Raw genomic sequence first — 13,577 nt, 5'->3', positions numbered from 1 at the left:
AATAAATAACTTACATTATTTCCATTTTATTTATATTTAAGTCTGAACAATGTTTTATTTTTAAAAAATGACCAGATTCCCTCTGTTACATCCTTCTAAGACTCACTCTTGATGCTTGTCTCGGTCACATGATACATTTATACGTCCCACCTTAAAGGCCGGACTGTGAAAATATTTTCTGACATTAAACCGGTCCGTGGCCCAAAAAAGGTTGGGGACCACTGAACTAGAGTACATAGATTTAGAGAAAACAACTCTACATCATTTAGACAGTCGATTATGTTGTATACCCATAACCCAAAGTAAAATAATCTTCTATCACTTTATATTCTGTTTATGCTCCTCCTCCTCTCCACCCCCTCTTCCTCTTCCCTTCCCCTCCCCTGGCAACCACTGAACTCTTATCTATCTCCATGAGTCTCAATTTTGTGTCCCACCTATATGTAGAATCATAGAGTTCTTACTTTTTTCTGATTTACTTATTTCAATCAGTATAATGTTGTCAACGTCCATCCATGTTGTGGCAAATTATTCTATGTCATCATTTCTTATGGCTGAGTAGTATCCCATAGTATATATGTACCACATCTTCTTTATCCAATCATCTATTGAAGGGCTTTTTGGTTGTTTCCATGTCTTGGCCACTGTGAACAATGCTGCAATGAACATGGGGCTGCATGGGTCTTTATGTACCAGTGTTTTTGAGTTATGGGAGTATATTCCCAGTAGAGGGATTGTTGGGTCATATGGTAGCTCTATTTTTAACTTTTTGAGGAGCCACCATACTTCCATAATAGTTGTACTACTTTACATTCCCACCAGCAGTGAATGAGGGTTCCTTTTTCTCCATAGCCTCTCCAACACTTGTTATTACCTGTCTTGTTGATAATAGCTAATCTAACAGGTGTGAGGGTGTATCTCATGTAGTTTTGATTTGCATTTTTCTAATAGCTAATGAAGATGAGCATCTTTTCATATTTCTGTTGGCCATTTGTATTTTTTCCCGGGAGAAGTGTCTGTTCATGTCCTCTTCCCATTTTTTTGTTGTTGAGTTTTATGAGTTCTTTGTATATTTTGGATACTAGGCCCTTATCTGAGCTGTTGTTTGAAAATATCATTTCCCATTTAGTTGGTTGTCTGTTTGTTTTGTTGTCAGTTTCTCTTGCTGTGCAAAAGCTTCATAGTCTGATATAGTCCCATTCATTTATCTTTGCCTTCACTTTCCTTACCTTTAGAGTCAAATTCATAAAGTGCTCTTTATAACCAAGGTTTATGAGTTTAGAACCTATGTTTTCTTCTACATAATTTATTGCTTCAGGTCTTATATTTAGATCTTTGATCCATTTTGAATTAATTTTAATACAAGGGGACAAACTGTAGTCCAGTTTCATTCTTTTGCATGTGGTTTTCCAGTTTTCCCAGCACCATTTGTTGAAGACGCTCTCTTTTCTCCATTGTGTGTCATTGGCCCCTTTATCAAAAATTATTTTACCATATACATGTGGTTTTATTTCTGGGCTTTCTATTCTTTTCCATTGGCCTGAGTGTCTGTTTTTCTGCCAAAACATTGGAATTTTGATGGGAATTGTATTAAATTTGTATATTTCTTTGGATAATATAGTTATTTTGACTATATTTATTCTTCCTATCCAAGAACAAAGAATATTTTTCTATTTCATTATATCTTTTTTTATTTCCCTTAACAATGCTTTGTAGTTTTTATTATATAGGTCCTTTACCTTCTTTGTTATGTTTACTCCTAGGTATTTTATTTTTTTGTTACAACCAGGAAGGAGATTGTTTTTTGAGCTTGCTTTCTGATGTTTTATTGTTGGAATATAGGAAGACAATGGACTTTTGTATATTAATTTTGTATTCTGCAACCTTACTGTATTGGTTTACTGTTTCTAGTAGTCCAAAGTAGACTTTTTTTGGAATCGTTGGGGTTTTCAATGTACAGGATTGTACATCTGCAAAAAAGTGAAACCTTTACTTATTCTTTCCCAATATGAATGTCTTATTTCTTTCTCTTGTTTGATTGCTCTGGCTAGACCTTCTAGCACTATGTTGAATAATAGTGGAGAGAGTAGACAAGCTTGTCTTGTTTCTGATTTTAGGGGGAAAGTCCTCAGTTTTATCCCATTTAATATGATATTAGCTGGTGGTTTATCTTAGATGGCCTTATTATGTTGAGATATTTTCCTTCTATACTCATTTTGTTAAGTGTATGTTAAGTGTTATGTTAAGTAAAAATAAAATAGTGTTGTATTTTATCGAATGCCTTTTCTGCATCTATTAATAGGGTCATATGGTTTTTATTCTTTGTTTTGTTGGTATAGTGTATTATGTTAACCATTTTACTTATGTTGAACCATCCTTGTGATTCTGGGATGAATCCCACTTGATCATGATGAATTATGTTTTTAATGTGTTGTTGCATTCGATTTGCTAGTATTTTATTTAGTATTTTATCATCTATATTCATTGAGATATTGGTCTGTAGTTTTTTTTGTGTGTTGTCCTTGCCAGGTTTTTGTATGAGGGTCATGTTGGCCTCTTAAAATGTGTTTGGCAGTATTGCTTCTTCTTCAATTTTTGGGAAGACTTTGAGTAGAATAGGAACCAAGTCTACTTTGAATGTTTGATAGATTCACTAGTATAGCCATCTGGGCCTGGGCTTTTATTTTGGGGGAGGTTTTTAATAGTTCTTTCTATTTCCTCCCTGCTTATGGGTCTGTTTAGGCTTTCTGCTTCTTCATGACTCAGTCTAGGAAGATTGTATTATTCTAGGAATGTATCAATTTCTTCTATATTGTTACATTTGGTGGCATATAGTTTTTCATAGTATTCTACAATAATTCTTTGTGTATCTATGATATCTGTGGTGATTTCTCCTCTTTCATTTTGGATTTTGTTTATATGAGTCCTTTCTCTTTTTCCTGGTGAGTCTTGCCAAGGGTTTGTCAATTTTGTTGATCTTTTCAAAGAACCAGCTTCTTGTTTTATTAATTTTTTCTATAGTTTTTCTGTTCTCTATTTCATTTATTTCTGCTGATTTTTATTATTTCCTTTATTCTGTTGGTTTTGGGTTGTCTTTGTTCTTCTCTTTCTAGTTCCTTAAGATGTGAAGTTAAGTAGTTTACTTGGGCTCTCTCTTCTTTGTTCATATGGGCCTTTAGTGATATGAACTTTCCTCTTATTACTGCTTTTGCTGTATCCCAGAAATTCTGATATGTTGTATTGTTATTTTTGTTTGCTTATATGTATCTTTTGACCTCTGCACTTATTTCTTCTTTGACCCACTCATTTTTAAAAAGTATGTTGTTAGTTTCCACATTTTTGTGGGTTTGTTTAACTTTTTTTTTGCAGTTGAATTTTAGTTTCAAGGCTTTATGATCAGAAAATATGCTTGGTATAATTTCAGTCTTTCTGAATTTGTTGATGTTATTTTTGTGGCTCAACATATGGTCAATCCTTGAGAATGTTCTGGATGAAATGTCCCATAGATGTCTATCATATCCAACTGTTCTAGTGTTTCATTAAATGCCAATATTTCTTTATTGATTTTCTGTTTGGATGAATGATCTAGAACCATCAGCGGTGTATTGAGGTCTCCAAATATGATTATATTTTTGTCGGTTTTTGTTTTTATGTCAGTCAATAGCTTTCTTTTTTTTTTTTTCATTTTTCTGAAGCTGGAAACAGGGAGAGACAGTCAGACAGACTCCCGCATGCGCCCGACCGGAATCCACCCGGCATGCCCACCAGGGGGTGACGCTCTGCCCACCAGGGGGCGATGCTCTGCCCATCCTGGGCGTCGCCATATTGCGACCAGAGCCACTCTAGCGCCTGGGGCAGAGGCCACAGAGCCATCCCCAGCGCCTAGGCCATCTTTTGCTCCAATGGAGCCTCGGCTGCGGGAGGGGAAGAGAGAGACAGAGAGGAAAGCACGGCGGAGGGGTGGAGAAGCAAATGGGTGCTTCTCCTGTGTGCCCTGGCCAGGAATCGAACCCGGGTCCTCCGCACGCTAGGCCGACGCTCTACCGCTGAGCCAACCGGCCAGGGCAGTCAATAGCTTTCTTATATATTTTGGCACTCCTTGGTTTTGTGCATATATATTAAGAAGTGTTATGTCTTCTTGATTCAATGTCCCCTTTATCAAATTTATGAAATGATCATTTTTGTCTCTGATTACCTTTACTGTCTTGTAGTCAGCATTGTTAGATATGAGTATTGCTACTCCTGTTTTATTTTTGGATGTTATTTGCTTGGAGTATTGTTTTCCAACCTTTCACTTTAAATTTGTTCTTATTCTTGTAGCTTAGATATGTTTCATGTAAGCAGCATACAGTTAGATTTTTTTTTTAATCCATTCTGCTATTCTGTGTGTTTTTATTGGTGAGTTTAATCTATTTATATTTAGTATAATTATTAACATTTGAGAGTTTGCTAGTGCAATTTTATATATTGCTTTCTGATAGTTTTGTATCTTGTTCAGTTCTTCTCTTTTGTTTTTCTCTCATTTGTTTTTGTTTTTTTCTAATCCATACTTCTTTTCTCAAGACATGTTACCTCTTTTTTCAAGACATGTACTTCTGTCTTGTTTTTTTCAGGGTGGTTATCATTAAGTAATGGAAAGCATACATATCATACTCATTGTAGTACATTATCTCATGAGTGCTTCTGCACTCTATCCTCCTTTACTACTGTTAATCTTTGTCCTCTCCCCCTTTTTGTTTCTTTGTCACAGATTAATCTTGTTTTTATTGTGATCTCGATGGAGCTATTACTTTTAGTTTTTTTTGTTGTTGTTGTTCTTGTGTCTGGTCTGAAAACCCCCTTTAGTATTTTCTGAAGTGGGGGTTTTCTGGTGATAAATTCCCTCATATTTTCTGTATCTATGAATGTTTTTATTTTTTCTTTGTATTTGAAGAAAAGCTTTGATGGGTGTAGTATTCTTGGCTGGAATTTCCTCTCTTTCAGAACTTTAAATATTGGGGTCCACTCTCTTGTAGCTTATAGAATTTCTGCTGAGAAATCTGTTGATAATTTAATGGGCCTTCCTTTATATATTGTATTCTTCTTTTCCCTGGCTGCCTTGAGAATTTTTTCTTTGTCATTGGTTTGTGCCAATTTTATTATGATGTGCCTTGGAGTAGGTTTGTTAGGATTGTTAAGGTAACTCGGTGTTCTGTTTGCTTCTTGAATTCGAGGCTTTAGTTCTTTCCACAGGCTTGGGAAGTTCTTGTCCATTATTTGTTTGAATATGTTCTCCATTCTATTTTCTCTCTCTTCTTCTTCTGATATACTCTTTATTCTTATGTTGCTCTTTCTGATGGAGTCAGACAATTCCTGTAGGGCTATCTCATTTTTTTTTTTAATTTGTGAGTCTCTCTCTTCTTCTCTCTGTAGTACCTCGAGTTGCCTGTCTTCTATGTCACTAATTTTCTCCTCTATCTGACCTGTTCTATTGGATAAGCTTGTTACCTCGTTTTTCAGTTCATGAACTGAGTTTTTATCTCTGTTTGATTCATTTACATAGTTTCAATTTCCCTGGTGAAGTATTCTTTCTGTTCATCAAATTGGTTTTTGAGCTTCCTAAATTGCCTTTCTGTGCTTTCTTCTATATTCCTGAGTATTTTTAGAACTTCAATTTTAAATTGTTTGTCATTTAACTCCAAGATTTCTAAGCTATTGAAATTTTTTTCTATAGATTTTTTTCTTATCTATCTGAGATACATCACTGTCTTTTGTATCCATGATATTCGATTTCTTTTTCTTAAATGGCATTTGAGAGTGGTATTGTTAATAACACTAAGAGTTGATAAAAAAATTTTTTTTGAGAAAATGCAGTGAAAAGCTGAAAATTCGATTGTGCTTAGTGAAACAAAAATGTGTATAATGGAGGGCCAGTTTTGGGGGGAGTGACAAAGAGGCAAAAAACGAGGCAAGAACCCACAAAATGCCACAAGGAAAAACTTTGAATCAAGAATAAAATAATTTGTTTGTAGATGATGATAGAATGAGAGAAATAGTGTAATAGAAAAGAAAAAAAGAAAAAATACAATGAAAAATGAAAATTCTATTGTATTAAGTGGCACAAAAACTATAGAATGGTGAGCCAGAGTTGGGGGAAATGCTAAAGAGATAAAAAGTGAAGTAAAAAGCACACAAAATGCCACAAAGAAAGAATCTGAATCCAGAATAAAATAATTTGTTTGTGGGTGAGATTTGAATGAGAGAAAAAGTGAAAGAGAAAAGAAGAAACTAAAAGAGAGATAGAAAAAAATTAAGTTTTTTGGAATGTAACACTCATAGAAATAAAAAAGAATGAAAAATGTAACACCTATGGGTAATAACGTTCAAAATAAAAAGAATAAAACAGAAAGAGGATAAAATGACTATGGTGGAAGGAAAAAAAAAAACCGATAAAAAATACAAGGAAAAAATTGGAAAAAGTTATAAAGACTGGATTTTTCGTGGTTTTGAAAGTTATTTTCTTTTTTCTTCTCTTTCTTTTTGGCCGGTGGTGCTATACCCCAGGTTCTGCCTCTGTGGCACTCTTAGGCTGAGATTTGCTGTTGTGTCACTATGGTGATGACATAACTAGGCCTCAGTCCCGTTGGTATGTGGGGTTTTTTAGCATTTGCAGGCTTTAACAATGGAAGAGTTCGTTTTCCAAGAGCCTCTCCCTAAATAACTTCTTCCTGAACCAGCAGCCTGGGTACCCAGCTGTGAAGTTGCCCCAGCCACTGCCTGGAGAGCAAGAGGCTCTAAGAGTTGCCAAATCCCTTCTCTATCCCCACTCAACTCAGGGTCCTGGGTAAGGCTTTGCCAGCCAGAGCCACTAGCATAGTCAGGCAGGGCTTGGAGCAGATTGCCTTTCAGGTGTCTTTCTATGAGCCTCCTGGCATGTCTAGTATGCCTCAGCACTCCGCAGGTCTGCTCTCCAGAGGCTCTCTGCAAGCTGCCTGTGCACCCTCCCCCCCACTTCCACAGTTCTCTTCCCCAGGAGTGTGTTTTGTTAGTCTGTATGGCTGGCAGAGGTGCTGCGCCCAGACAGGTCCGGGTGTAGGGATGCCAGCCTACATGCACTTCCCACACACTGTTGTTTGGGAAGCCGGGATTATTCAGAAACTGTGGTCACAGCCCACACAGAGGGTCACTACTGACAGTCTCCAATCTAGCCCCTCCTTTGGGAATGCAGGCACCCACGTCCAAAGCCCCAGGTGGATCCACTTGCACACTGCCCATGCTTGCCAACTGGGATACCAGGAGTAAACAAGGCAACTGCTCGCCCACCTCTGCTAGGGTCTACCACTGGCGTTACCTCCACATTGGCTGAGCCATGGGCACACACTTTCCTTGGCTTGAACATGTCTTCCCTAGCCCAGCTTTTTCCATGCCCCCAGCCCTCACCTTCTTTCAGTTCCAAGTGAAAGCAGCCCTTGTTCACATCAGTGAGAAAAGCAGAATACTCCATTCTCCATTTTATTTCCTTCAGAGTGGATTATATATTCAGATACCTTTTCGCCCAATTGTACCTTTGTTTGATGTATGTGTATTTCAGATACTCCTGAGATTGTTTTTCTGTCTCTAGTTGTTGAATTTGTTGAAGTTTCAGGGAGAGGTATCAGGAGCACTCCTCATGGTGCTATTTCTCTGACATCACTAGAATTATTTTTTTAATGTGTTATTGTATTCGATTTGTTACTATTTTGTTTAGGAATTTTGCATCTGTTTTCATTAGAGATATTGGTCTGTAGTTTTCTTTATCTTGTTCTTGCCACGTTTTGGTATGAAGCATATGTTGGCCTCATAAAATGTGTTTGGAAGTATTGTTTTTTCTTCAAAAATTTGAAAGACTTTGAGAGGGATAGGAACCAAATCTTTTATGAATGTATGGTAGAATTCACTAGTGTAGCCATCTGGTCCTGAATTTTTGTTTTTGGGGAAGGTTTTGATAGTTGTTTCTATTTTCTCTGCTGTGGTAGGCAGTTGGGTTCATGGAAACAGGAATGAGGAATGATTGCTAATGTGAATGAGTTTTTTTTTTCAAAAAAGACTTATACTTGGAAAATTATAAAACATTGATAAAAGAAATCAAGGAAGATACAAACAAGTGGAATCATATACCGTGTTCATGGTTAGGAAGAATAAACATCATTAAAATGTCTATATTACCCAAAGCAATTTATAAATTCAATGCAATACCAATTAAAATACCAATGACATACTTCAAAGATATAGAACACATATTCCAAAAATTTATATGGAACCAAAAAAGGACACGAATAGCCTCAGCAATCTTAAAAAAGAAGAATAAAGTGGGAGGTATCACACTTCCTGATATCAAGTTATACTACAAGGCAATTGTACTCAAAACAGCCTGGTACTGGCATAAGAACAGGCATATAGATCAATGGAACAGAACAGAGAACCCAGAAATAAACCCACAGTTTTATAGACAACTGATATTTGACAAAGGAGGTAAGGAAATACAATGGAGTAAAGACAGCCTCTTTAACAAATGGTGTTGGGAAAATTGGACAGCTACCTGCAAAAAAATGAAACTAGATCACCAGCTTACACCACTCACAAAAATAAACTCAAAATGGATAAAAGACTTGAATGTAGGCCGTGAAACCATAAGCATCTTAGAAGAAAACATAGGCAGTAAGCTCTCGGACATCTCTCGGAGCAATATATTTGCTGATTTATCTCCACGGGGAAGTGAAATAAAAGACAGGATAAACAAATGGGACTATATCAAACTAAAAAGCTTTTGCACAGCTAAAGACAACAAGAACAGAATAAAAAGACAAACTACACAATGGGAGAACATATTTGACAATACGTCTGATAAGGGGTTAATAACCAAAATTTATAAAGAACTTGTAAAACTCAACACCAGGAAGACAAACAACCCAATCCAAAAATGGGCAAAAGAGATGAATAGACACTTCTCCAAAGAGGACATACAGATGGCCAATAGGCATATGAAAACATGCTCAACATCACTAATCATTAGAGAAATGCAAATTAAAACCACAATGAGATATCACCTTACACCAGTCAGAATGGCGCTTATCAACAAAACAACACAGAATAAGTGCTGGCGAGGATGTGGAGAAAAGGGAACCCTCCTGCACTGCTGGTGGGAATGCAGACTGGTGCAGCCACTGTGGAAAACAGTATGGAGATTCCTCAAAAAACTGAAAATCGAACTGCCTTTTGACCCAGCTATCCCACTTTTAGGAATATACCCCAAGGACACCATAGAACGGCTTGAAAAGGAGAAATGCACCCGTATGTTTGTGGCAGCATTGTTCACAATAGTGAAGATCTGGAAACAGCCCAAGTGTCCGTCAGAGGACGAGTGGATTAAAAAACTTTGGTACATATATACTATGGAATACTACTCAGCCATAAGTAATGATGACATCGGATCATTTACAATAACATGGATGGACCTTGATAACATTATACGGAGTGAAATAAGTAAATCAGAAAAAAAACTGAGATGAATCCATACATGTAAGGGACATAAAAATGAGACTCAGAGACATGAACAAGAATGTGATGGCAACAGGGTTGGGGGGTTGGGGGAGGGGGGATGGGGTGAAGAAGGAGAGAGGGGTTAGGGGAGGGGAGGGGCACAAAGAAAACCAGATAGAAGGTGACAGAAGACAATTTAACTTTGCGGGAGGGGTATACAGCACAATCAAATGTCAAAATAATCTAGAGATATTTTCTCTCAACATATGTACCCTGATTTATCAATGTCACTGCATTAAATTTAATAAAAAAAAAAAATTTAACTATTTTTTTCTTTTTTAATTAAAAAAAAAATTTTATTTATTCATTTTTATAAAGGAGAGAGAGAGAGAGAGAGGGAGAGAGGGAGGAGAGAGAGACAGAGAGAAGGGGGGAGGAGCTAGAAGCATCAACTCCCATATGTGCCTTGACCAGGCAAGCCCAGGGTTTCGAACCAGCAACCTCAGCAGAATGAGGGTTTTTTTTGAGGAGCTAAAAATGCTCTGAGGTCAGATAGTGGTGATGATTGTACAACTCTGTGAATATTTCAAAGATCACTGAACTGTACAGTTGAAATGGGTGAATTTTTATGATATGTGCAATACATCTCCAAAAACCATAATTGAAAAAAAATCAATAAATTGGTGTTGCAGGGATGAAAATAATTTGAATAGGGCAAGAAAGGCCCTTAAAATCACATTAGAATCAGAGGACTCTCAAAGACTGTGAACACATATACAGACTTCTGGGCTTCAACACATTCTCAGTAAACTCTATTCATTGCTCAAATCTCACCTCAAGTAGAATTTTCTTGTGAAATCTTCCTTAACTATCTTATTCTCCTAGACCCAAAGCTAAGCAAAACATCCAAGAAAGCACTCTCTTAGCCTCCCATTTTTGTTTTATTTTCACAGTGTGTCTGTTTGTGTGTCTCCTACCTGATGTGAGGTGTGTAGGAGTTAAGACTATGTGTACTTTCTTCATGACTGTATCCTCAGTGTCAACCACAGAGTTTATCTCAGAAGAGACACTCAATATTTGTTGATAAATGAATTAATGAATGAATTTACATAATTGTTCTATATTTCTAAAAACCATTGCATTTTTAATTCTCTCTCTTGCTTAGTTGCTGGCTCCGCCCTGAAAAGAGATTTATATGGGGCTTCCTTGGACCAGTCTGCACCATCATCTTTGTGAGTTGTGACATCAGAGCATCCTTTACACTTAGATGGGGTCATTAGAAGAGCAGAATTATAAGCTGGGGAGGAATGACACAGGCAGGAATATTTCTGAGATGTCACGGGTGTGGTTTGGGTTGTAAGACCCCCTGAAACTATAAATTCTAACACTGTTACTAAATATGAAAACTGCTTAAGTGTGGAATTGCTGTTGGACAGGCTAGGACTGAGATAAATTAAAATTTTATTCACTAAACCTTCTGTGGTTTCCTTAAGGTCAATCTAGCTTTCTTCCTGATGACCCTCTGGATTTTGAGAAGCAAACTCTCTTCCCTCAACAGTAATGTGTCCACTCTCCGGAATACAAGGTAAGATGGAGAAGAGCGTGACAACCCCAGAGACACATGTGTGGTCCCAGGTGCAAATCATGTGCCTCAGCAGTACCTGATGTCCCTTCTCAGGGTCTCCTGAGGGACCCCAGAAGAAGGAGGTATAGCTGTCCTTCTGTGGCAGCCAGCTTGGACTTCATGGTGTGTGGCTGATTCCCAGCCACACCTTCTGTCTCTAATCCCAGGTCGTCACTACCTCAGCAACAGGAAGAACTGACATTGGTTGATAAATGTTCTCTGGACTTTCATCAGCAGTTCTGTCCACACTTAGAAAAATCTGTGACTTCTCCCACAATGCAGCCTGCACTGCACACCCACCCTGGGTTCAAGCTCCTTCTCCTCTCTATTTTGCCCTCTTGAAAAAATTCTATTCCAGGAGGAGTAGGTAGTCCTTTGCTCCAGGACTCCTGTGCAAATTTAATGCTCTTTCTTGTATGTCCCTGTTAGGATTCTTTGTAAATCTTGCATGCTATTATTTGGTTGTAACAGTCCTTTGAATAACCTGTGTCTGTCATGAAAATAGAAATCTTGCCTCTGTTACTTTTAATACCAAGACCCCAGTGTAGAGCCTGATGCACAGTGCAGCCTCAATACGGTGGGTGGCATAAAGTTAGGAATGTCTGTGGAATATCATATAATTTTTGAAGTGTCTCAGTCTTACTCAATTCAATCAAAATGCCTTCCTGGATCCAAGTGGCATTTCTAGTGCAGGGAATCATTGACAGTAAAGGTCAAAGCTGATCATACTCAGTCTGAGAACTCATCACCAAAGGGAAAGCAGGAACATCCATGCAGTGGAGATGAGAATGACCTTGATTTTGTTGCTCTGAGTGAACCGTGGGGCTCCCTTCTCTTCCTACCCAGGATGCTGACATTTAAAGCGATGGCTCAGCTCCTTCTCTTGGGATGTACATGGTGTCTGGGAATCCTGCAGGTGGGTCTCACTGCCCACGCCATGGCCTATCTCTTCACCATCATCAACAGCCTGCAGGGCGTCTTCATCTTTCTGGTGTACTGTCTCCTCAGCCAGCAGGTACCACTGCCCAGCTCCCACCCAGGACTCTTTCCATTCTCACCCCTCTCAGTGAGATGACTCAGATCATGCTTTACCTTTGCAGGTCCAGGAGCAGTACCGGAAATGGTTGAAAGAGATCAAGAAAACCAAAGCCGACTCTGAGACTTACACCCTCTCCAGCAGGGCTGTGTCTGAAGCTTCCAAGTCCAGCAATATTAAGATTACACATTGCTCCCAGAGCCCCTCAGTAACTGATTCATTTGAGTAGCTCATGCTCAACACACCTGACAAGCTCGGTATATAGCAGGTGATCCTACAGGATGGCTCCTCACTGGGTTTAATCTTTGACTCTTGAACCATTAGCATTTATCTCAGAAGATATATATGCTGCTTTTTCTCGTTAAGAACTTTGTTCATTTGACCCTGGCTGGTTGGGTCATTGGTAGAGTGTCAGCTCAGAGTATGGAAGTCCTGGGTTTGATTTCTAGTCAGGGCACATGGGAGAAGTGATCATCTGCTTCTCTACCCCTCTTTGTCCTCCTTCTCTCTCACTTTCTTCTCTCTCTCTTCTCCTGAAGCCATGGCTCAAGTGGTTCAAGCACGTTGGTCCTTGGTGCTGTGGATGGTTCCATGGCCTTGCCTCAGGCACTGAAACAGCTCAGTTGCCGAGCAATGAGCTACAGCTTTTCAGGTGGATCCCAGTCAAGGTGCATGCGAGAGTCTGTTTCTGTGCCTCCTTGCCTCCCTGATTCTCATTTAATAGTAATAATAAAAAGATGAACTTTGTTCATTTTAACTTTTACATGTCAGCACTCTTACTAAACACCTGCTGTGTGCCATGCAAGGTTAACTAAATAAGCAAGAATCACTGATCTGCAGCAGGGATGTTCAATTCAGTCCACATAGAGCACATTGTCCTTCCTCCACTTCCGTCTCAGTCACTCAGCACCTCCCAACAAAGGCAAAAATAGGGAGCCTTATAATGAACATATTTAAAAATTAAACTGAAATAAGACTGCCTGATATTTTCTTAATAAGACTGCCTGATATTTTCAGCACCCTTTATCCATTGCAAAACCAGGAAAAAAAAGACGATATTGCATAGGATAATTTACGTCAGTGATTACTAAGAACAACCACTGGCTTGGAATTACAAAGTTTGGAGGTTTTTTTCCTTTTTTTTTTTTTTTTTTTTTTTTAGATTTTACTTATTGGGTTTAGAGAGAAGAAAAAGAGAAGTATGGGTGGAGCAGGAAGCATCAACTTGTAGTATTTACTTCTCATGTGACTTGACTGAGCAAGCCTGGGGTATCAAACTGGTGACTTTGCATTCCAGGTTGATACTTTATTCTTTATGCCACTGCAGCTCAGGCTACAAAGGTATTTTTCTTTTTAATTTAAAAATTCTTTTAGACATACAGAGGTTTATTACTTACATATTCTTACCTCTCCTTCAAT

At 38.2% G+C, this 13,577-nt stretch overlaps 2 protein-coding genes across 4 annotated transcripts in view; both read left to right on the top strand.

Annotated features, from left to right (window-relative positions):
* The window catches only part of LOC136379584 (adhesion G protein-coupled receptor E2-like), a 43,145-nt gene extending 30,369 nt beyond the window's left edge, over positions 1 to 12,776 (top strand). For all 3 annotated transcript variants that reach the window (XM_066346980.1, XM_066346969.1, XM_066346959.1), the window contains 4 exons: positions 10,664 to 10,730; positions 10,992 to 11,083; positions 11,969 to 12,137; positions 12,223 to 12,776. In XM_066346980.1, the coding sequence (XP_066203077.1) occupies positions 10,664 to 10,730; positions 10,992 to 11,083; positions 11,969 to 12,137; positions 12,223 to 12,387 (493 nt within the window). In that variant the 3' untranslated portion in view covers positions 12,388 to 12,776. The remainder of the gene's footprint in view (positions 1 to 10,663; positions 10,731 to 10,991; positions 11,084 to 11,968; positions 12,138 to 12,222) is intronic.
* The window catches only part of LOC136379451 (adhesion G protein-coupled receptor E2-like), a 345,285-nt gene that overhangs the window by 54,802 nt on the left and 276,906 nt on the right, over positions 1 to 13,577 (top strand). The window lies entirely within an intron of this gene.

Source organism: Saccopteryx leptura, chromosome 1, assembly GCF_036850995.1.
Source record: "Saccopteryx leptura isolate mSacLep1 chromosome 1, mSacLep1_pri_phased_curated, whole genome shotgun sequence".
NCBI lineage: Eukaryota > Metazoa > Chordata > Mammalia > Chiroptera > Emballonuridae > Saccopteryx > Saccopteryx leptura.
Note: the sequence above shows the minus strand (reverse complement) of the source record. Positions and strands in the feature narration are given on the sequence as shown.